This window comes from Delphinapterus leucas, chromosome 5 (assembly GCF_059928025.1).
Source record: "Delphinapterus leucas isolate spDelLeu-1000000601 "Yukka" chromosome 5, BTC_Dleu_Yukka2, whole genome shotgun sequence".
Taxonomy (NCBI): Eukaryota; Metazoa; Chordata; class Mammalia; order Artiodactyla; family Monodontidae; genus Delphinapterus; species Delphinapterus leucas.
The window spans coordinates 26,806,072-26,831,649 of NC_143133.1; the positions used below are offsets into that span (position 1 = coordinate 26,806,072).

At 37.0% G+C, this 25,578-nt stretch overlaps 1 protein-coding gene across 15 annotated transcripts in view; it reads left to right on the plus strand.

Annotated features, from left to right (window-relative positions):
• Window positions 1–25,578, plus strand: part of CAMK2D (calcium/calmodulin dependent protein kinase II delta) — a 462,200-nt gene that overhangs the window by 394,500 nt on the left and 42,122 nt on the right. For 12 of the 15 annotated variants that reach the window (XM_089911562.1, XM_089911561.1, XM_089911565.1 and 9 more), the window contains 6 exons: window positions 5,310–5,393; window positions 18,086–18,180; window positions 20,501–20,623; window positions 20,853–20,936; window positions 21,377–21,419; window positions 24,733–24,770. In XM_089911562.1, the coding sequence (XP_089767688.1) occupies window positions 5,310–5,393; window positions 18,086–18,180; window positions 20,501–20,623; window positions 20,853–20,936; window positions 21,377–21,419; window positions 24,733–24,770 (467 nt within the window). The remainder of the gene's footprint in view (window positions 1–5,309; window positions 5,394–18,085; window positions 18,181–20,500; window positions 20,624–20,852; window positions 20,937–21,376; window positions 21,420–24,732; window positions 24,771–25,578) is intronic. The other 3 variants (XM_030760083.2, XM_030760081.2, XM_089911570.1) reach the window with 1 other exon arrangement.

The following is a 25,578-nucleotide window of genomic DNA, read 5'->3' on the forward strand; positions in this document are numbered from 1 at the left end:
TTAATACTGCCTTTTACATTAAGGCTCTCCTTACCTACCAGGTGAGTTTAATACCTCCAAATTTGACATTTGGTGTGTCATATTTTGACATATAAATAAGCTTGTTCCTTTTAACTGCAAACTGAAAGGTAGGACCTAGAATTAGTTCTGTAAATTTGAGATTCAGAAACATCTTTTTATCATAGTAAAGAGTATGGTTGACACAGGTAAAGAATATACAATAACAGGAGTTGGGGTCCAACAGGAAGTAGTGGGGCTATCACAGAAATGGGCAGAGCAGATCACTGGAGATACATAAATTAAGAGATCCTGCCCCTTGAGATGAATATCAATAAGTATTTAGCATGCAATGTCAGGGCACCTGTATCAGAAGCACGCATGAGGTGCTCTGGAGCACAAGAGAAGAATTATGAAATTCTGCCTCTGGGGAAAGTTTCAGTGATTGGGGTAAGGCTTCTGCCTTCCTAGTGGGTGAATGGGAGTTTTATTCACTGGTATGCACGGAGATAAAGGCATACCAGACAGAGGGATCACCACATGCAAAACCTCAGAGGCATAAAACAATTTTTTTCTATTTCAGGAATAACAATAAGTTTGTTATAGCTAAAGTATATAAAGTATACTGAGATGAGTGGTAGTTGATGAATTCGGAAAGGATTTTATGTCCTTTTGAAGGATTTGGCATTTATCTTAGAAGTTTCAGGGATCTGGTAAAAAATTTTAAGCAGAGAAGGACATAATTGGGTTTATGTTAAGTAATGTTGATTTTGGTAGCAATGTGGAGGATGGCTTTAAGGATAGCCTGAAGGCAAAGAACCAGTTAGGCTAATGCAGTAGTTCAAATTATGAATGAAGACAGCTTGAACTAAGGAGTATATAGGAGAAAGCAAGTTACAGGTAACATGCAGAAAGGACAGGAACCCTGAACTCTAAAGGGAATCTGTTTAGAAGAAATCAGAGTCCTGGAAATTGGGTTCAAAGACAGGACTCTAGTCCTTTCTAGAGCAAAGCAGGACCCTTCTTCACGAGATACCAAAAGAGGGACTTAGGCTCAGGGATGTAATTGCCAGAACTGTGTACAAGATGATGATTGGATATCAGGAATAAGCCAGAAGCCTTATTACCAGAACCAAGGCTCCAATTTAACATCAACAACTTAGATGATGCTTACAAGAGTATTGGAGTTGAGCTCCTGAAATCTCTCTTGCTTGGGCCTCTATGTTTTATCTCTTCTGCTAGATCAAAAGCTGTTTGAGGGACTATGTGTAGTGAAAAGTTTCTGCTTTTTGAATGAAAATACTTCAGCTGATATCCTGGCTCTGATTCTTAATAGCTACCTGCCATTGGTCAAGTCACTTTAACTCTGTGAGGTCAGTATCCTTTTTGTAGATGAAGATAATAAACACTCCTTTATGGGGCTGTTTTGAGACTAAGTGGAGTAGAGCATTGGAAAATGCCTGGGCTATGAAAGCTGTTCAGTAAGTTTTCAAAACCATCTTGGAATGAAACACATGTCACAGTACTCGGCCTACACAGTGAAAGTTGTTGAGTGAATGACTAAATATCAGGCTAGTGAAAGCGATAACATCCATATAAAAGTATACAGATTTTGAAATTGTGATAATTCATTTTTCATAGCAAGCTGGTCCTAGAGAAACAACGACAGATGGGGAGTAAAATTCCCATTTTCTCTTTAGTATGGTGATCAGTTAAGTTCTTGCTAAGGTAGCTATTAGGGTAATGACTTTTAAGAGGTGCATTATAAGTTCTAAGAAAATTCAGCATTTCAAAAGTATAGAAACACATAGTTTCTAAGCTTAAGAGAATACTTGTTTCTTTTTTATTTTTTTCTTTAGCTTTTTTAAGCTTTTTTTTTTAAAGAATAGTTTATTCTACAAGTTCAAGTGAATCCTCATGGTTACTTAAGTGAAGAAAAACTGGGCATATGATGTACTGCATTTCTTTTGGAGGTATTGTGATATATTGTAGGTTTTAGGAGTAAAGGCATATTTTAGTATGAATGACTTGTTTTCATGTTTATTCAGTATCATCTGCTGTAGTCTCATGTGTTTGATTAATTTTATCTTTTAAAATATAAGTGTTGAGTGGGGAACCCTTTTATTTTAATAAGAAAAGAGCAGAACTCTTTCTTCATTATGTATAATGCCAGAGTTTCAGGCTTTTACATAATTTTATTTCAATAAATGTGAGAGGTCTATTACAAGTAAGAAAAATGAAACTATACAAGCCATTATAGAAGCTGTCTATTGGGTTTGATTATTTTTTTCTCATTTTCGAGTTCCAGTGTTTGTTTTTCCCATGTTACTTCTTCTGTCTTTCTAGCCCTGATCTATTTGAATACTAGCCAAAAAGGCTAGAAGTAACACCCTATAACATACCTGTTAGGAAGGCTAGAAATTTACCAAAGAGAACAGCCTGTTTCTCCTGTGGGACTGGGAATGCTCTTTTCAGTACACTTCTGGTTTTTTGTTGCTGCCAGGAAAAAAGGATAACTACCATGATCTTACTTCATGGAAGAATTATTTTGCTTGGTTGCTATTATGTCTCTTTTTTTTTAAGTTAAGGGTTTTTTTAATGGTAGTATGTTGCAATGGGTACATTTCCAACTGTAAGTAATTCTGTTTTCTCTTTGTTTGATCTGTTCTGATATTCCTACTGGTTTTTCAGAGTGAGAAACGTATGCTGTCTGTAAAGAAGGCAAGCTCTCATTAAGTTTCCTGTTGATAGCATATATCATCATAAACTAGATTCTTAGGAGTTTAATCTGCTGCTGAAGAAGACCTAATTTATCTTACCCTCGGTATTTCTGTATTCATGAGAATTGTAGCGTAAGTGCACTGTTTTAATGTTTGTGCATTTAGATGTAGGCTTCACTATTCTTAGGAGTAAGGACCCCACTGACTGCTCAAATGATAGTTGTGCTCTTAGCATTTGTAGTCTCCAGAAGAGGTTTGTAATAATTTACACTTAAGATTATTGTTGCATTTCTTTTTTTTTTTTTTTTTTTTTTTTTTTTTTGCTGTACGCGGGCCTCTCACTGTTGTGGCCTCTCCCGCCGCAGAGCACAGGCCCCGGACACGCAGGCCCAGCAGCCATGGCTCATGGGCCCAGCCGCTCCGCGGCATGCGGGATCTTCCCGGACCGGGGCACGAACCCACGAACCCGCGTCCCCTGCATCGGCAGGCGGACTCCCAACCAGTGCGCCACCAGGGAAGCCCTGTTGCATTTCTTACACAGTGATTTATTTCCCTATCTTTTCTACCTAGATGCAATATCATTAACATTTCCTGCTCCAGGCCAGGTATTCTACTGAGTTATTTAAGACATATATTAAAGTTTACCAACTCTAGATAGGAGGGTACAGATTGCATATAAAAGGGTAGTCAAAATTCAGAGTAAGAAAGCACCACTGAGAACTGTAGTTAGCTAAAGAGATCTCTAACATGGAAATAATTTAGAGCCACCTTCTGTTAGGGTAAAGGTAGAACAAAAAATTGAAGGTCCAAGGAAGAGAAAAAGTACAAGGAACAGAAAAAGTATCATCAAGGGTGAGCATGAGAAGTTTATCTTCAAGAGACCTTAAAGAGATTTTTAGGTTAAGTGCTCAGAAGTAGAAAGAAGTCATGTTGGGTGAATGAAGGGGAGATCCAGATGGTAAAGGAACTTAAAAGTGCCAGCTGGGACCTCGGTCTTTAATCTGGTCTTTGGCATTGGTGTCCCATTGGGTTCCCTGTGTGTCTCAATTTGGGAGGAGTCAGAGAGGGATGGTTGGAATGAGAGAGCAGGTATATGGCAGTGAGAAGCGCTGGGTAGCTCTTGAAAACTATTGTGCCTACCCTACCTTAGAAGAGCAGACTCCACGTCTCTTCCTTCAGGTACTCCTTGAACTTCACTCAGGGGAACCACCACTGTTGCTCAGTAGTTCTTCCTACTTCACAACTACTGAGCAAACGTTTCTATCAAATAAAGTTTGAGGTAGAGGTGGATCCGCTGTGGTCCGTGTAGAGCTTAAACTACAACCTACAGGTCTTTTCTTGAAGTCCCTTCTCATTGTCTACCCCGCCCTCCTCTAAACCAAACAAGGAAAGGAAAAGTAATGAAAATGGGGGAAAAAGTGGTATCCAAAATCCATTGCCTCATTTTCTAATGTAATTTTGTTCAAAGAAGTAACCAGCTGTTATACATATGCTTGTTTTTAAGTACAAATTTGTCATGGAGATGGGGGAAAAGCTCCTTTCTTGGACACTTTGCATCACAGTAAATATATAAGGTGCTTCACCAGAGATTTGTAGTCAGAGGAACTCCGGATTACATATCATTTTAAAGAACAGTTTCGAGTTTTCGTGTGCCTTTAAAGAAAACTTCCAAATAGGATTAGTTATTTTTGGTATTTTTTAAGGTATATATTTTTATTTGAAAACCATTATTTTTGGAAATAAGAAATACTTTACTCTAAATTCTAGCTATAAATTGTCATTTAAGTGTACCTTATTGGACATACTGATTTATACGATAGGAAGCTTTCTTTGGCCATCCAGTTTCTCATACCGCATCCCTTAAGTCTAGCTGATACTTGTTCAACAGTGATTCATCTGAATATTCCTGAGTCTTCCCTTTAGTTGCCAGTTATAAGTACACACTGATTATTTATTAGTACAGAGTGAGCTCTTTGATGTATTTTGGACTCATTCCTTCTCCCAGTGAGTTCTTCAGTTACTCTCAGTGCCATCCCCCACCCTGTACAGACCACCTCACTTCCAAAAATATTTACTGAAAATTTGCTTTAAGTTTGTCCCCCGGATCCACGTTTTGGGTCCTTCTCTTTTATAGGTGAATACCTCTCATAATAAAGTTATGTAGGTACCATGAGAAGTATCATCTTTGGCAAGGTTGTAACCCTATCTTCAATTTTCTCCTAATTTCTTTCCAGGTGTAGGGGAGGATGTTCTGATTCTTTTCACAGGTTTAGTTTTAACTCACACATAAACAAGAATCAGAACTGCTGACCAAATGGCCTGAGGTACACACACTGTGCGGCACAATAGATGGGCTTTCATATCTGCAGAAACATGTGTTTTTTCTAATAAGCTACAAAGCAGGGCAGGTTAGTGTTGATACTGCTATGGAGAGAAACTCGTCCAACATTATTTTAGTTCTCTGAGAGCCTTGTTTTATCTCGACAAACAGATCAACAGATAAAGAAGCCCAGAGAAGTTTCCTCCTTAGTTTGCCATTTCATATTGGTTTTGTCAAGTTGGTTTTAATTCATTAACATCTGTTTTCCCTAGGTTTTGCTGGCACACCTGGATATCTTTCTCCAGAAGTTTTACGCAAAGATCCTTATGGAAAGCCAGTGGATATGTGGGCGTGTGGTAAGGAATCATTTTCATGCCGATTTTGCAGTACACCAGGATTGTTATAATTAAAAATAGTATCTGTTAAATTTGAGGTTGATGCTCTCTAGCAATCGGTTTAGAGTTATCATTCTCCAACTTTAGTGTACAACACAGTCACGTGGAGAGCCGGTTAAAAGCAGGTTGCTGTTTCTGATTCAGGAGGTCTGGGGCAGGAGCATTTGCATTTTTAACAAGTTCCCAGGTGATGTTAAAGCTCATGGTCCGGGAGGCACTTTGAGATCAGGGCCGTAGAGAATCCCCCTCAGAGGTCGTGGGGTTTATACTCCCATCCTGTCACCTCCACCAGGAAGCCCTTAGCACAGATGTCATGTCTGTACCACAAGATGCTCAACAGGGATTAAGAGGGAAAGAGTGGATCTTGGAATGTAATTGACTGTTCCGTGGGGACTGAGCTCCGAGTTAGGCCTTTAACAACCAACTCTAATCAAAAAGTAGCCTATGCACGCTCAAAGGTATAGAATGGGGAGGATTTCCACCACAGGTTTTACAACAGAATTTCTTCATGTCAACAGATACTTCAAATAGGTGAGAGACTGAAATAAAAGGGATACTTCAGGGTGTTCTGAAAATATTTTTGCTGGAGTTATTGGCAAGAGCTAACCCTCTAGGTTCCTGACACTACATCATTAGCACAACAGCTTGGTGCTTGATCTCACTGTGTGCATCTTGGGCTCTTAGAGTTACCTCCATGCCTAGGAAGGCAGATGTGAGAAGAGCACAGTGTTTGGAGTCGCAATGCCTGGGTTCAAGTCTTTGCTTTGCACCTGCTAACCCCATCTCCTTAATATCTCTGAGTTGGCTTCTTTACCTGTAAAACAGAAATATTTTACCGTCATAGAATTATATGAGGGTCAAATAGGGTGTGCATTAAATGAAGACGTTTCAGAGTTTGTAAAGCAATTTAAAATGGAAACAGTTATTATTCTAAAAAGTTGGAATTGTAGCCTAATTAAAGGGTAGGGTCTTAGGTGTGCCCCAAGCTCTGTCTTCCTCTTGCCTCCCTGAGAATATTTCCTAAGCAAGAACTCTAAAATCCTTTGGGTTAGAGCATTGCCACAAAATGTTATTGTTCAGATGTAAAGGTTAATGGCAGATAACTCAAATATTTCCCTTGCAATAAATCAGCCCCATCACAGATCCGTTTCTGCTGATGAATTGTCAGAGGAGCAGAGTACCCTGAGAGACAGGCAGACGCAGATGGGTCTTATGGAGGATGTGTTAGGGGGTGGGGGGTTGGATGCGGCTAGAGTGCAGCCCTCGGACCAGGCACTGGAGAGAGGCTGTGGTGTAGACAGGTCAGAACCAGGGCAAGTCTCAGTACCCTAGCTTCCACTTATAAAAACGGAGATAATAATAGCACTTACCTCCTAGAACTTCCGAGAGGATTTTTTAAAATAAGTACATGTGAGTTATTATTATTAGAAAGTGTTTCTTTATAAATGAAGTTTCTAGATAACTGATCTGTAGCCTTATAAGAGAGGGACTGAACACGTTTAAACAGATGATTCAGCATTGTAGTTCTGATCGTCAGCTGAACATTATGGTGCCCTCACCTGAATACTAAATTCTCTCTCTGCTTTCCTTGTTCACTTTTAAATTCTTTTCCTGCACGCCTTTTACGTTGCAAAAGATGTTATTATGGACCACCTTCCAGCTCCTGAATCATATCTCATTCATTTAAATAACTTAAATAAATCATTTATTTGGTTCTTGCATTTGAAAACATTTTTTACAATGTATCAATGTTACTGGCCTTGAAGAATATCAGATCATTTAAAAAGAAAACAAAGAAACCCTGATATTTTGTACTAGAGATTCTTTCCTGGTCGTGGAGCAGAATCAGTGCTGAAACTTATATACATAGAACTGTCCAGCCTCTACATGGGCCCTCTGCTTTAGTGGCTCTGAGCTCAGTGTGGGCAGCTGCATTTTTAACAACTATGACATATCATCAGGGTTTAGACTCACTAAACACACTGTGCTCAATTTTAATATTACTTTGGTAAATTTGGGTACACTTGTTTTTGGATTTTCTGTGTGAGTGCATTTCCACAATACATTTTGTATAGCTAACCTTTTAAAATAATGGGATTTCACTTCTGTGAAATGTAAGGTAACTTCTAGGGTTGAAGCTCTAACTTACTTGGCTGGAAGAGGGAAAAAAGATAGATGAAGAGTTGTTTCCCCCCTCGTTGTCTGAGCTATATCAGATTCTTGAAAAATGTAAATAAATATTAGATAGATACTGCATGTACACATACAAACATAAGTGCTCCCATGTATGTATACACACACACACACACACACACACACACCTCATGAATGCCTCTAGAAACTTAGAGCCACAGGGCAGCTCACAGATTTCAGCCCGTTTTGCCATAAGCAGAGCCACCTTCCATTTTCCTCAATCCTATCCTTACCTTTCTTTTTTTTTTTAACATCTTTATTGGAGTATAATTGCTTTACCATGTTGTGTTAGTTACTGCTGTATAACAAAGTGAATCAGCTATACGTAGACATATATCCCCATGTCCCCACCCTCCCTATCCCACCCCTCTAGGTGGTCAGAAAGCACCAAGCTGATCTCCCTGTGCCATGCGGCTGCTTCCCACTAGCTATCTGTTTTGCATTTGGTAGTGTATATATGTCAATGCTACTCTCTCACTTCGTCACAGCTTACTCTCCCCCACCCCCGTGTTCTCAAGTCCATTCTCTATGTCTGCGTCTTTATTCTTGTTCTGTCTCTAGGTTCATCAGAACCATGTTTTGTTTTTGCTTTTTTTAGATTCCATATATATGTGTTAGCAGACGGTATTTGTTTTTCTCTTTCTGACTTACTTCACTCTGTGTGACAGACTCTAGGTCCATCCACCTCACTACAAATAACTCAATTTCGTTTCTTTTTATGACTGAGTAATATTCCATTGTATATATGTGCCACATCTTCTTTATCCATTCATCTGTCGTGGGACACTTAGGTTGCTTCCATGTCCTGGCTATTGTAAATAGTGTTGCAATGAACATTGGGGTGCATGTGTCTTTTTGAATTATGCTTTTCTCCGGGCATGTGCCCAGTGATGGGATTGCTGGGTCATATGGTAGTTCTGTTTTTAGTTTTTTAAGGAACCTCCATACTGTTCTCCATAATGGCTGTATCAATTTATATTCCCATCAACAGTGCAAGAGGGTTCCCTTTTCTCCACACCTTCTCCAGCATTTATTGTTTGTAGACTTTTTGATGATGGCCATTCTGACCAGTATGAAGTGCTACCTCATTGTAGTTTTGATTTGCATTTCTCTAATGATTAGTGAATGTTGAGCATTCTTTCATGTGTTTGCTGGCAATCTGTATATCTTCTTTAGAGAAATGTCTGTTTAGGTCTTCTGCCCATTTTTGGATTGGGTTGTTTGTTTTTTTGATATTGAGCTGCATGAGCTTCTTGTATATTTGGGAGGTTAATCATTTGTCCGTTGCTTCGTTTGCAAATATTTTATCCCATTCTAAGGGTTGTCTTTTCGTCTTGTATATGGTTTCCTTTGCTGTGCAGAAGCTTTTAAGTTTCATTAGGTCCCATTTGTTTATTTTTGTTTTTATTTCCATTTCTCTAGGAGGTGGGTCAAAAAGGATCTTGCTGTGATTTATGTCATACAGTGTTCTGCCTATGTTTTCCTCTAAGAGTTTTATAGTGTCTGGCCTTACATTTAGGTCTTTTATCCACTTTGAGTTTATTTTTTGTGTATGGTGTTAGGAAGTGTTCTAATTTCATTCTTTTACACGTAGCTGTCCAGTTTTCCCAGCATCACTTATTGAAGAGGCTGTCCTCTTCATTGTATATTCTTGCCTCCTTTATCAAAGATACAGTGACCATATGTGCGTGGGTTTATCTCTGTGCTTTCTATCCTGTTCCATTGATCTATGTTTCTGTTTTTGTGCCAGTACCATACTGTCTTGATTACTGTAGCTTTGTAGTATAGTCTGAAGTCAGGGAGCCTGATTCCTTCAGCACTGTTTTTCTTTCTCAAGATTGCTTTGGCTATTCAGTGTCTTTTGTGTTTCCATACAAATTGTGAAAATTTTCATTCTATCTCTGTGAAACATGCCATTGGTATTTTGATAGGGATTGCATTGAATCTGTAGATCGCTTTGGGTAGTAGAGTCATTTTCACAATGTTGATTCTTCCAATCCAAGAACAACACGGTATATCTCTCCATCTGTTTGTATCATCTTTAATTTCTTTCATCAGTGTCTCATACTTTTCTGTATACAGGTCTTTTGTCTCCTTAGGTAGGCAGGTTTATTCCTAGGTGTTTTATTCTCTTTGTTGCAGTGGTAAATGGGAGTCTTTCCTTAATTTCTCTTTCAGATTTTTCAACATTAGTGTATAGGAATGCAAGAGATTTCTGTGCATTAATTTTGTATCTTGCTACTTTACCAAATTCATTGATTAGCTCTAGTAGTTTTCTGGTAACATCTTAGGATTCTCTATGTATAATATCATGTCATCTGCAAGCAGTGACAGCTTTACGTCTTCTTTTCCAATTTGGATTCATTTTATTTCTTTTTCTTCTCTGATTGCTGTGGCTAAAACTTCCAAAACTATGTTGAATAATAGTGGTGAGAGTGGGCATTCTTGTCTTGTTCGAGTTTAGAGGAAATGGTTTCAGTTTTTCACCATTGAGAATGATGTTGACTGTGGGTTTGTCATATATGGCATTTATTATGTTGAGGTAAGTTCCCTCTATGCCTACTTTCTGGAGAGTTTTTATCATAATTGGGTGTTGAATTTTGTCAAAAGCTTTTACTGCATCTATTGAGATTATCATATGGTCTTTATCCTTCAATTTGTTAATATGGTGTATCACATTGATAGATTTGCATATATTGAAGAATCCTTGCATGCCTGGAATAAACCCAGCTTGATCATGGTGTATGATCCTTTTAATGTGCTGTTGGATTCTGTTTGATAGTATTTTGTTGAGAATTTTTGCATCTATGTTCATTGGTGATATTGGCCTGTAGTTTTCTTTCTTTGTGACATCTTTGTCTGGTTTTGGTATCAGGGTGATGGTGGCCTTGCAGAATGAGTTGGGGAGTGTTCCTTCCTCTGCTATATTTTGGAAGAGTTTGAGAAGGATAGGTGTTAGCTCTTCTCTGAGTGTTTGATAGAGTTCGTCTGTGAAGCCATCTGGTCCTGGGCTTTTCTTTGTTGGAAGATTTTTAATCACAGTCTCAATTTCAGTGCTTGTGATTGGTCTGTTTATATTTTCTATTTCTTCCTGGTTCAGTTTTGGATATTTGTGCTTTTCTAAGAAATTGTACATTTCTTCCAGGAATTTAATTGGCCTATAGTTGCTTGTAGTAATCTCTCATGATCCTTTGTATTTCTGCAGTGTCAGTTGTTACTTCTCCTTTTTCATTTCTAATTCTATTGATTTGAGTCTTCTCCCTTTTTTTCTTAATGAGTCTGGCTAATGGTTTATCAATTTTGTTTATCTTCTCAAAGAACCAGCTTTTAGTTTTATTGATCTTTGCTGTCGTTTCCTTCATTTCTTTTTCATTTATTTCTGATCTGATCTTTATGATTTCTTTCCTTCTGCTAACTTTGGGGATTTTTTGTTCTTTCTCTAATTGCTTTAGGTGTAAGGTTAGGTTGTTTATTTGAGGTGTTTTTGTTTCTTGAGGTAGGATTGTATTGCTATAAACTTCCCTCTTAGAACTGCTTTCGCTGCATCCTATAGGTTTTGGGTCATTGTCATTTGTTTCTAGGTATTTTTTGATTTCTTACCTTTTTTTTTTACGTGTTTTTTTACAGGCAGCCAAATCCCTTTGTGACAAGCCATGCCCTATTTAAAGCATATATTTGCCACCAGCTCCCATTTTCTTTAGAGATAGTAGCATCTTTTAATTGCATGCCTAGAATGCCTTGGGATCATGCACCTAACCACAGCAATGTCTTAGATATTCTAATATTACATATTTGGGGCAAATAACTGCCCACTGCCAGGAACATCATAATGGATTCTCCTGCTTTTTGTTACATTTCTGAATCTCTGCTGTGGGTTTAGAATATTGTTTTACTGTTTTATTATATGTCTTGATAGTTAAATTAAATTCACTTATAAGATGGTGCACCTTTCCTCATCCCCATCCCCATAATAACCACCAAAGTAACATACGCATTATTTTACTGCTTTTAGGTAATGGCATATCTTGAGAGCAGCTCTTTTTCAACCATCCATCAGCACTAGCTCTTGCCAATTGAATAACTACTTCTTTGCAAGGCTAGACATTGGGTAGTGTGGTAAGAAATTACATAACCCAGATAATAAAAGAAATGCAGAATAAGCCGTTTAGCAAAATGGCAGGTAATCTTCTATGTGAATTAATCTGTGAGCACTCACTAAGGCTGTCTTTGGGCAGTTGACACAGAACAGAGTGAAGCACAGCACTGGTATAATGGCTCAAAGAAGTCTGTGCGTTATTTTTATTAGAAACATGCAGTAGTCTGTACACAGGGAATTTCCAATACTCACCACAATTACCCTGCTTTTGTGATCTCACACGGAATATAATCTGACCTGTACCTGGGCTTTGAAAGCTACTAGTCCATTACTGGAAAGTAAATGATAGACATTAGTGAAGCAAGAATATAGCCTTGTGTTCTGCCATTAACAACAGTAAATTGATTTTGATAGTTTTCTTGCATATATAGCTAGTTTCATAATTCCCTGATGGGATGAGCAAATGTTTATAGATGTCACTGAATCACTGGTTTTTAACCGAACTTCCTTCTACATCTTGGCTTTAAAAAATAATAAATGTAAGTCTATAAACATAGCGCACACCCCTTATCTTGCTACTTCTCTACCTGAATTAGTTATCAGAGCAATTATGAGTGATAATACAGTGGCTGTCACAGAATGTACAGTAACTTTTGACAAATCTTTGAAATATTATGGAATACATTTCTTTTTTTCTTTCTTGGCCAATTTAGGCCCAGCAATTGTGTGATTTCTGAGCCTTAACCTTTTCATATTTCAGCTGGAATAAGTCAGCATCAAGAGCTTTTTGAGAAAGTATTTACCGTTTTGAAATCGCAAGCCTACTGGACAATTTGTTGCTCTTACCAACCAGGTCTGCAGCACTTACACTGGACCATTCCTGGTGTGCCTCACATTTAGAAGGCAATCTGCCCTCATCCCTTATGACCTACATCTTCATCAGTCTTCAACCCATGAAGCTTTACTCCCAGTCCCAGTCTCTACCAATATCCTCTTATTCTGAACTTACACACTTTCAGACATTTCTCTAGATATAGTATTTATGGTTTCCCTGACTTGATGTTTTTCAAACTATGGATCACAGATCACATGCTTCAAAGTGACCTACCTGAGTGCTTATCAAAAATACAACTTTTCTGGGACCCACCCACAAGCCATTGAATAAGATTCTCTGTGATGAAGTTCAGGAATTTGCATTTTCACAAGTTTGCCAGGTGATTTTGGTGTACACCAGCATGGGCAGCATAACTCAGCTAGTTGCAAATTCCTTTAGGGCAGCAAACCTTAGGATTCTTACACTGTAGAGCAGAAGTTGCAAACAGGCGTTCTACAGATATCTTGGCCAGACAGTTGGACCTTTTATTTTCGAGGGTGTTAACATTTATCTTTATCATTTATTATCAGAAGATTTTTTCTGGAAACCATCAGTTTCTGGCTTCTCTAAAGTAATTGAAAGAGCTCATAACAAGATGCTTTTGTTCTTATATGGCCGCTGTACCTGTCAGACAAACGGACACATGCTCTCCCCTGGTTCCTGCCTACCTCATGCCCAACAGGCACCTGCACTCACCTCAGCCTGGTGCCAGAAAGCCTGTCGGTTTGCCACCCCTACCACATGGTGTAAATAGCTTTCACCATCGGAAAAATAATTTTCTAGCTTGCTGGCCTTGATCTTTTAGATCTTTGTTCTGCCCATCATTGGCTCTGTGGGTCTCAGAGTGTTAGTTGAGCACTTTCCCGATTTGAATTGTGATTTATTTATTTATTAATTTTTTGCATAAGGGATAAAAAGGAGCCATACTTATCCCTCACTAGTTAATTTCCAAACTCCGCCTGCATTTTGCACGCAAGCTCATGCTATGCCCTTTGCTTTCTGAGAAGATGAAGTGGGTGCCTTCTTAGATTGCTCCATTAACTTCCCACTGACTTCTCAAGAGTTTCTCAGCATTGCTTCTTCACCTCTTTTTTCATAAGAACAGCCTTTAGAATGTTTTAATCATTAATGTGATTATAGGTGTAATCATTTTTCTAACTCCAGCTTTTATTAAAATTCAGTTTTGAATGTTCTTGATAAGGTAGTCTTTCTACCTAATCAGTAATCAGTGCTTCTCAACTCCTATTCATCAAACATCTCTAGCATCTCCCAAGCACAAATATGTACATAAGATAATGAAAACTAGTGGTAGTTTCCATTTTTTTAAATGTTATATGAAGCAGACCGTGTCAAAACAGTTTTTTAAACTTTTCATGGAAAATGTTAGGGAAAATTCTCTGTACAAAGTAGAGAGAATAGTACTATAATGACCTGATGGCTAATCTTCTTTCATCTTCACCACCCTGCTAATTCCTCCACCCCAAGATTATTTAAGTCAAGTCCAAGAATAGAAATATTTTTAAATGTCATGTAATAATTGCTTAAAATTATCAAATATCTAGTAATTTTGCTATTTGCCCTCTTGTCTCATAATTTTGCTATCAGTTTGGTCTCTTAAGTCTCTCTTAATTTGTAAGTTCTGCTCCTCTCTCCCTGCCCCTCTTCTCACTCCTCTTTCCTCCTTTCTCAATTTATTTGTTGAAGAAGCGTGTAGTTCCCTCAGAGCACTCCTCAGGGTACCCAGTCTTGGTCTCTGTATACCATTTGCCACTATAAGAAATCAGGATTCCTTATAGAAGTGGCTGATTCCAAGTCTGGATTAGGAAAAGTACAAGATTATCCAGGAGCATCTGGTGATAACCAGAAAGAAGGGAAACTATTAAAGGCCACAGAGTTTGTATTAACAGGACTCAGGAGCCAAACTGAAGAGTCTTCTACTGGTTAAAGATGGGATAACTAGAGGATAAATAAGCAAAATAACAGTAAGGGATTGAAGCATCAAATAAGTTTAAGTCCATGCATTCATAATAATGGTCTCAATGCATCAGAAATCCTAGCCTTTGGAGGATGCTGGGGAACCAAGGCATTATTTTGAAAACTGATTAATAAAGGAGGAAAAAATTAATTACCCTGTCTTTCCTCTATGAACTGTATCTCTGGGTAACCAAACAGCTGACGAAGTAAGTTGTTCGTAGACTAAGGAAGGTGTAATAGAATTAGAATATCATTATTATTTTGTAACCCCTAATGAAATATCTAGGCAGTGATCATGAAGGGCTAACATCAGGAGAGACATCTGACATTTGGAGGTCATATCACCCCCTGGAGTGTTCTTGCAAAGAAAATGAAGACCCTTTGATTGGCTTTTAAAGATATTAGTGCTTTAGTTATAGATGTCTTAGTGCCATCTTTTTTTCTCTGACCTAGGAGAAAAAGGTAAAATGTTAGGATTATGAGGAAAATGTAAATCGGATTTTTATTAGTGAGGCAAGAACTCTCAAATAGACAACAAAAACTTTAAAATAATCAAGTTAAAGTGCATAGCTAAAGGAAAATGTGGCTGCAGGGAATATTTAAGGCAGAACCGAATTGAAACCTTCCTAGTGAAAGTCAAGGCCTCTCAATTAGACAACACAAACAATTTAAAACTTAAAATGACCATTCTTGTTAAAGTTCATAAATAAAGAAAAGGTGGCTGCAGGTGATGTTTAAGACATGACTTTGTCAAGGCTGCTTGTGGCTCAAACAATTAAGTCACTTAAACTCTCGGCTTCTGTTTCCTCATCTGTAAAATGGGAGCAGTAACATCTACCTCATAGTATTGTATAGAGATTAAATGAGGTAATGCAGTAAAGCACAGGTAGGTGCTCAGCAAGTGTTATCTACAATAAAATTTACTAATATTATCCTTATTAATATGCCACAACTCTCATCGTTGTTCTGTACTTTCAGAAAATAGAGCCACAAAAAAGCACATAACCCAGAAATGCCTTGGAATCTAGTCTAATGTGCAAGGCAAAGTAAGCTTACAAAACAGTGTTTATTTAAATAGGCATTGACAGTTTCACATCAGTCTGCTCAATAATGTCTATGTAGCTCTTTTTTTTTTAAATCTTCCAGCCTGAAAGTATTTTTAAATCTACTATATTTATGCTATTATTTTATTAAAAGTACATTTTTCATAGAAATCCCTCAGTCAAGCAATTAAATCACGAGCGTTTATCTACATAGTGGCGGCTGATTCTTGGGGAATGAACTGTCTGTGAGCCTTCCCTTCCCAGAGAAGTACCATACCAAGTGTCTACCAGTAGATGTAATGCACAAGAGCAAAGCATCAGAAGCAGGCCAGGCCTAGGTCCAGAACGCTAAATGTCACAGTTGTGAGTCTGCTTTATAATTTTATAACAGTCTAACTCCAGATGTTTACTAGAAAAATGTCTAATTAAAAATTACTGTAAGAGAATGGACTTGAGGACACGGGGAAAGGGAAGGGTAAGCTGGGACGAAGTGAGAGAGTAGCATTGACATATATACGCTACCAAATGTAAAATAGATAGCTAGTGGGAAGCAGCTGCATTGCACGGGGAGATCAGCTCGGTGCTTTGTGACCACCTAGAGGGGTGGGAGACGCAAGAGGGAGGGGATATGGGGATATATATGTACATATAGCCGGTTCACTCTGTTATACAGCAGAAACTAACACAACATTGTAAAGCAATTGTACTCCAATAAAGATGTTTAAAAAAATTTTTAAATGCAGCCTGTGTTATTAAGCTATGTTACTGAATAAAAATTACTCCATAATTTTTCACAAAGAAAAAAGAAATTGCTATAGACTCTTCCAGTTACAAAGCTGATTTTCTTCACCCCCTAAACCGTAGCAGAGGGTCAAAACCACTTAGATGCATCCTCTTTTCTTCTGGCATCCTGGGAACACAAACACAGACACTCATCATCGTTACCACTGTCATTAGATGCCTTTGTTACATCAGATGTAAAAATATGAAAATAAATTTAAATGAATGCACGTTAAGTCTGTAATGTAGTGATGGAAAAAATATTTTTATGTTGTGAAGGTGAGGTACCAATATATTGTGATTTTCTGCATTGGCCTTTTTTTTTTTTTAAACTCCACTGTAGCAAAGTAACTTTCAATCTTGATTTTAAAGCCTTGTTGGGTTTTTATTTAAGAATGTTGCTTAAAATGCTTTATTCCAGTAGTGCTCGGCTTTTGAACTGAGTCTTCCTGAAGCAGGTTAGAAAAGTCTAGGGTGAATAAACCCTTGTTTAAAGCCATTTTAGCTGCAACAGTATTTATCGTATAGAGATGTCAAGTCTGATGGACAGGAGCAGGGCTAGGTGTCACTAACAGAATAAAGGTAAGGAAACGAAGAGGCCAGCTTTGGCAAAGGGAAAAAAAAGACTCAGGCACTCCAGGCAATGTATCACCTGTCTTAACCACCTCTCCCAGGCTTCCCCAGTTAAGGGGACTCGGCAAGAGAAACGAAAGCAGGAGACGTCAGAGTAATGGCACATCTTCCTCCAAGATAATGAGCTAGAAAAGAAAGTGAAGACCTTAAGCAGGGTAATAAAGTATTTCAAAAGTAGAGGAAGGGACATATGATGATAAAAAGGACAGTCCTGGGAGAAATTTAGACCCCAGATATGATTTCAAGGCAAGTTAAAAACAAGCAAATGCAAGAATTTTTTTTAAGTTAAAAGTTAAATCATATATTGATTAAATTAATTTGTGAATAATTACATATTGATATTTATGAAAAAGATCTCAAATTGTATTAAAGCTGAGTATTTAATTCTGTGAATTTTATGTACAGTTTCATTTTCCTCTTACTTTTCCCTCTTTGTAACATATACTCTTCTGTAGTAACACTGGTTTAGTTGTTTTACTGAAAAACTCTATTTTTGAAGACTAAGGTCATTAAAGAGAAAAAGATTTTCATCTCTTTATATGTTATCCACACTCCCAGGGACCCTGACTATTTAGAGCATGAATCTATAACCAGGGCACAACTGCTCTACAAAATGTCCTAATTAGCAGCAAAATGACTAAGGAAATAAATAACACGTTATGTTTTTAAATGTCAGCCTACAAAGTGACTAAAATCACATGGTATCTAAATAGATAAAAGCGCAGGGAGATCATATATAGGCAGGGTTCAGCGAGGCCAAATGTGTCAGCCACGATGGCAGGTGAGCTTCATCTTCAGTGCTATCCTGCTGTGCATCTTTAGAATTCTTTGGTGCATGCATTGGACCTGCCACATTATCTGAGCTCTTGAGCATAGGGGGAACAGCATTCACCCTCCACAGAACACTTCAGAGTAGATCAGAGCATGTCTCTCTGAAGTTTACCAACAATCCAGTTTCCCCTCTTTGAATGGGTGTGGCTTAATATCATTGTGGATCTGCCACATTTAACTTATTGTTGTCTGTGACTTAACGTTATGTTAATATGCTCATTCCCTCCAGGGGTCATTCTCTACATTCTACTGGTTGGATATCCACCCTTCTGGGATGAAGACCAGCACAGACTCTATCAGCAGATCAAGGCTGGAGCTTATGATGTATGTAATAAATGTTCATCCAGCTTTAGACGAGGGTTTTTTGTTTATTGACCAAGAACCAGATTTTTTTCATTGCTATTTTAACCATACTTTTCAATAATGTCCCTTATTATTTTCCTCTCTTGTAGGGGAAGGGGGATAAAGAATAAGAAATACAGCATCTATATCCAGTTTCTATTTCCTTTTAGTTCAATATCTCCTAAGATTGAAAGGAAAACAGTTTGAAGTCTCTAAGGAAGGCCCTTGTTTGTCCAAGCATTTGGATCTTAGTGCATTTTAAAACATATAAAAATTAAAAGATTTTTGCTTTAGAAATGGTTACTACCTGTTTAGCTGAATGATATTTTCAAATGCTTATCACATAATTATATACCAACAATACTTTGCAGTGATCCATGTATCAAATAGAACATTGTTCCATTATGTCAGTTTTGACTGTTTTTGTTTTGTTTACCCAAGTGGCTTCTCTGAGAGCTTTGATTTGAAGAATGGGTTTCACAATTGAAAAATATTTGAAAATCACAATTCCAATACATTTCATTTACAATTAGAATATTTGAAAGTAGGCGTATGAATTAAGTTCTGTATCTGAAGAGTAAGACCGTATCTACTTTGTCTTTAGGGCTTTACTTTGTGCTCTTTGGTATAATTTTCTCTCCTTTGATAAATATGTCTGTAAATATGATTTACCACCTCCTCTGGTTTTACCTCACACAGCCCTCTGGAAGTCAGAATGCAAGGTCTGGACATGCTCTTCCTATGTTATTAAGTGGGCTAACTAAGTGGTAGGCAATATTGGGTCCACCTTCTGTGTACAAGTTAAAAGCTCAATGTGGCTGTGAGAAAAGTTATGAGAAGTCTGTATTATATTGTATCGGGTCTCATGACCTCCCCAATGCATTTCTGACTAAACGTAACATTCAGATGGATGTGTGTATCACAGGTATTTGAAATCTTTAATTTTGAAGCATTCCATTTTAGCCAGACTAATGATAATTAAACCAGATTGTAATTTACCTGGCCAAGCTAGCACATTCACCATCTTTACAGACTAGAACTAAGCACCTCTCTGGGAAGACACAGCTCTGCAATGCACTGCTTGGTGAATGTGAAGGAATGACTTTGTGAAAGTTAGAAAAATAAGAAAAGGGCCCACCTTTATCTAGGTTGAACCCAGCTCCTCATTTTCTATCAGAAGATCTGCACGTCATAAAGAAGCAGGGTTAAGTGTTTCTTCAATAGTTCCTGATTAGCAATTTTTTATAACTGCCCAAAATAAACTTCTGGAATTAAAATGACACTTGTTAAGCTGGCAAAAATTTGCAAGTATTAAAGAATCAACATCATTTTTCTTATGTTTCGTTTTGCCAATGGATCACGAACTGCCCATTTTATGACTACTAAAAGTGCACTAACTTAAGTCCATTAAGGCACAGTGACAATGCCTTTTTTCTCAAGATTGTCTATAAAAATTCATGAATTGAGAAAAGAACCTGATATTTTGTTTATTTAGAAACTAATGCGATATACATTTTTCTTAACCCATCAAGAATATTATTTCTACTAAATATGCTTATTAAGTGAAAGTGAGGTTACATAATTATCAACAAAAATTTATACACAGAAATTTAGAATAAATCTCTTTATCGTATTATTACTATACAAACGGATTACTAATAGAAGTTATGAGAGTAAATTTCATGAACTTTCTTTTGGTGAAATTTATCATTTTTCAAGTGTTAAAATGAAATCCTGATGAGGCTCAAATTTGTAGTCTCAAATTCCTTCTCACTGCTGCACTCCAAATAGCGACAATTTATAGGTCGGTTTTGGAACAGGAATTGAAGCTGTTTCATTATCTCTGCTATTACTCTTGATGAGTTGTGAAAGTGCGTAACACATTATTTTGAACCTTGGCATAGTAGCATGACGATGTGACAATGTCTCAGCTTTACTGACTTTTGCAAAATTGCATAAATAATTACGCGAAAGGCTGCATAAAATTGAATTTTCATATCCAAGCAAATACGCTTTGAGAGGACTAGAAGACTAAGTTTATTTTTCCAAATTTAAGAATGTATCACCAGTTATGGCAATTTAGTGTACATGTTTGTCCCTTATCAATTACACTCAATATCTTAATATATAGATATATACATAGAGGGGGGATATATATAGCTACATCAGTTTGTCTATATGTAGATGCAATTTAACTTATACAAGAAATTCACTGCTTAAGGAAATTATTAGTATATTTGGCTCTTCTCTGTTCCACTGAGTGTACCTATTTTTTAAACCCTTTATAAACATATTTTTAAAGTTTCCATCACCGGAGTGGGACACAGTGACTCCTGAAGCCAAAGACCTCATCAATAAAATGCTTACTATCAACCCTGCCAAGCGTATCACAGCCTCGGAGGCACTGAAACACCCATGGATCTGTGTAAGTGACAGTTCTCCAAAGATCTCAGGAGAGCAAATGAAAAATACATTAAAATTTGTCTTACAAATAGTCTTGGCAAAATCAGTCTTTCATTATTAGGAAACTCTTGCAGTTGAATGCTTATAAGTCTGTCAGATGGATGCAGGCACCATTAATAAAAATTTGATGAAGTTAAAGAATGAATATCTTTTAAACATCCTCAATTAAGTTTATTTTTCTCCTCTTCCAGCAACGTTCTACTGTTGCTTCCATGATGCACAGACAGGAGACTGTTGACTGCTTGAAGAAATTCAATGCCAGAAGAAAACTGAAGGTAAGAAAGTTTCCACTTTTGTGAGGAGGGAGATTTGGCAGCATGAGCAGTGAGATTCTGTGTGAAGAACGGAGCAAAGGCTTTTAAATGTGTAAGCCTCAGTACTCTTCTTCTTCTGGGTCTTTGGGAAATGGAATCTACACTGGAATTACAGCTACGATGAAGAGCTAGGATCACTGGCCATGCGAGCCGTGGTCCCTCCCTTCAGTGGAAAACAGCTGTGCAGGTTAATAAATGGAATCTGGCCGCACCCACAAGGGTGGTCCCAGCATTATGAGAAACATAGGCCTGCTACTCTCAGGAAACCAAAAACAAAAACAAACAAAAATGCCCTGACTGAAAGTAAGGCTAGGAGAAGATTTATTGTCAAACACTGCTTCTTTGTTAAGTCAGTGATTTGCAAAGGCAACATTAATTTTGTATTCTTATCGCTCTGACAGGGTGCCATCTTGACAACTATGCTGGCTACGAGGAATTTTTCAGGTACACGTGTTAAGAACTCTGCTCTTGATCCCCTCCTCTCCTCTCTGGTATCTTTTTTAGAATTTAATTTTAAATTCTTTAATAATTAGAAAAACACTGTTGTTCGGGGATGGCAAATGTATGCCATGGATTCCTTCCACGCCTGTGGCTGCCATGAGGCTCTTACCTGGGTGCTGTCTCGCAGAGGCGTCAGGCCCGTGACTACACTCTCCACGAGGGCACCCAGGCAGCCCCACCTCTAGTCCGCACTGGAACAGGACACGAAACCCCTCTGTCACCCCTGCTGGGGTGCACACAGTTTGGAACTACGTCCTCCCCCCAGCTTGAAGCTCAGCATTTTGAACGTAGAATTAATTGATATCTCATAAAGTAATAACTATGAATAGTTTCTTGTTTTTGTCTCATTCTCTCAGGGAATCCCAGTAAGCAAGATTTTTAGAAGAAGGCCATTATTGAGGAACCCAATTCTCTTAGGCCTAAGTTCTTTTGAAAGTACAGTTCTGTAGTATCTTGGCCTGCTATAAGAATGATTACAACTTTCAAAGGTATCTAAACTCAAGAATTTACAGAGAACCTACCCCACAGTAATAAACGTTCCTTGAAATGATTTCTTGGTAAAAATAAGTTTGTTTAAATAATGGGCTGAAAAAAGCTAAACTATTTCTTTATTGTAGAAGTGACTTGCCAAAGTCAACATAAAATATATACCTTTTCCAGAAACTGAGTTTTGGAACTCCTTTTTTTGATAGGTTACCTCAAAGGATCAGGTTTCCAAAACTAAAATTTTGGTAAAAGCTCATCAGTCTTACGTATGGAGAGGGACTGAAGCAGCAAGACTGTTGCATTGGTAAAACTTACTGTTTGGCTGTTTAAACTTGGAACAATTGTCAGACGCTTGTACCAAAAATACTACCATTTTACTTTGCTTACTGTTTATATAAGAGTGATCTGCAGCATCGAGTTATCCAGCTATGTCTTCGGTAATTTATTCCTGCTACATACTTCACTTCTGAGTACTGTAGTGATGTCAGGTGATGATCCATATCATCATCATGTTTTCCAAACTTCTCAACCAATTTCCAGTTACTGTTTTACCATTTTATTAAATGGTCACCTTTTGTCTCCCATTGTATATAATGTGAGTTCATAGGAGTCTTTCCAAAGGCTTCCACTGACCTGTTAAACAGCAACAATGATAGTAATACAATGAGTAACGCTACAGACTGAGGGACTGTGTTAGTCAATTGTATGTATTTTGTCCAATTTGTTTGGTGTAGTAAAATCTTGTTACTGCCTTTGTCAAGTTACCTGTTTTATGAACAGTTGATTAATATAGTTGACATTTATATGGGTGAGTTCAGTATCTTATTAAATATTAACTGTTATATGCTATATTCAAATAAATTAATATTCACTGTGGCCCAGTCATTAGTGAATCACTAAAAACTAGGATGATTTATATGGTATGTATTGTTAATGACAAACTAACTTGAAAAAATCTCCAGAATTAAGATTGTACATTTTGTTAAAGTCTCACGCATAAATTGGGCCTTTAGTAATATATGTACCCATGTATAGAAGCTTTTTACCTCATATTTTCCTTGTCATCATCGTGTAAACTAAAAACTCACGACTAATATGTGGATTTGATATTGTTTCTGAATGTCTTAGCATGAAAAGCAAACTTTTTTTGATCCGTCATTTCAAAACCAACTGATATAACATTAGACGCAGTTACATCTTATAGTTGATATTGCATTTTAGTTTTGAGTATTCGTTCTGTTTCATTGCCAGACATGCTCTTTAAAGTAACTTGTCCATGAGTATATGGTTATAAAGTTGTTTTTATTTTTTCTTTTCTCCCGTTATGTGGAATGTATTTCTTGTGAGGTAAGGTGAATAGTAAGCAAAAGGGACATTTCTGCATCTCCCAGGCCAAATCCCTGCTTACCCTGAATCATTGTCTTCTCTCCGCTTGCTATTGCAATTCCAATTATTCTGAGTTTGCTTTCTAACCTATTAACTGCCACAGGATTTACTTAATATTGCTTCTTAGCTCCAGGTACACAGTATTATAGCTAAGGCTACTATTTCTTACAGCCTTATTAATAATAAATTAATAGCTTTGTTGCTAAAGACTAAATAAAATTAACATTTTTGTATCTTTTAAATAAATTTAAAATTTATCAAAGTGCTATCAAAATAATGGCCCAAATCAAACAGATGTCAGGAAATTACATGTTCATGCAGTTCTATTATAGCTGGGTATTTCCATTTCAGATACCAAATTCTATTCTGATGTACTTAAATAACTATATATATATAATTAACATTAAATGGAAGCATAAGTGTGTACTTTGTCCTACATGTTTGTGGATGTTCTACACTTGATCTACTAATTGTCGTTGACAGTTACATAATCTGTTCACTGTGTATGTACCCATTCATAAGTATATTTTTCACTTCACTTTTTAATATACTCAAGGAGTTCAGTAACAGAAGGAATGCTAAAAGCTCCCTCCCAAAAAGTAAAGTTTCATGTAAGACCATGTACTTTAGGAGTTCTCTGATTTAGTTGAAGATTTCATTTTGTTTTCTATCTCGCCTCAAATTTTATGATTTTTAATTTTTCAGTGTAAAAGGCTTTTGTTTATGACCTTTGTATTCTGATTTTGAAGTATAAGAAAATACATAATACCTTTTTTTAAAGGTCATATGCTAAGCATTTAAAAAATTTGCTCTAGGTCAATAATATACCATTTCATTTTAAGTATAGTTATTAATATTTTTGTAAAAATGAAATTATCTGATTTCAAATATATATTTATTAAAAAGAATGTTATTTAGCCAGAGAAAATTGTCACAAATGAGTTTTAAACCTCTAGGAAGAGGGACTTAAGTGGCAGAACTGATACTTTTGGTGTGAATGAACATGTAATACAATCTGTGAGCTGATGTCTAAAGACTTGAAATCAACTTTCTGGATTACAAGAGCATAGTCCAGTTAAAGTTCCAGTATCCTTTTCACAGCCAACAGTGAAATAAAGTCCAATAATATAAGTGGCAAAGTGTCTAATTATATTCAATGAACTAAATAAGAATTTAGTTCTAAATTTGATGTGGCAAGACCAAGAAAAGTGATACTGTATTTCAATGTCCTGTAAGCTCGCGCTCATCAATGTGACCTTGATAACTTGGCGTATGTTGGCCATAAATCAGTAAAGGTGGTAGAAGGAAACAATAACCTGTTTTGTTGCCTGGCTATCGGTTTCTATGGATAACTCACTAAACTGATTTTACTCTCGTTTTGCAGCAGCCAAGAGTTTGTTGAAGAAACCAGATGGAGTAAAGGTAAGTTAAACAGGTGCTCCTAAACTCATTTCTGACTTTCAGATGCTGGATTATTTTTAAATGTTAAATATAAGTTCTAAGTCATTGCAGCTTATACTTTTTATAGTTCCTGATAAAGGATGCAGGTTGAAATATAAAATAATTTAATGTACAGGAATGACTATTATTTATACCAAGAAAAGCATTTTTTCTACTTATTATATATTAAATAATCATGACAAAATAAGACTTTATATGGAGTTACCATAGAAACTGAACATCTAAATCCTCTCTGTTTTACTACATCCTCAAACTGTCGTGGTGACCTGAAAATCCCTGAAAACCAAATGCTTTTCCAAATAGTTATGCTATGTTCTTGAAGGCTGCTGAAATTTATAGCCCATGGGGGGAAAAAAATCAAATCATTGAGTCTAGGAAATCAAAATTCAAATGACTATATTTCTCTGCTTGGGCAGTTTTTATGAAGGTCTTAATCGTTCCTGTTCTTCTATCATAAGGTATTGAGACAGACTTAACATGAATATCCTGAACAAATAATTAGAAAAATTTTCCAAGAAAGATAATGGCAGAATATTTCGACTTTCTTGGATTTCTAAACAAAATAATACAGCTTATTTTCTACTGATCCTCTTTTGTTTCATAGGAATTTACCTTTGATTGAGTATAACCTTATACATGCATTATGTTTGTTATCTTTCCAGAGTATTACCTCGATGTTTTATTTCTTTAATCCTTTTCTTTCTCTTCCACTGGCAGACACCTACATTCCTCATGAACACTTCAGCGTTCTTGGGAATTAATTAACTTT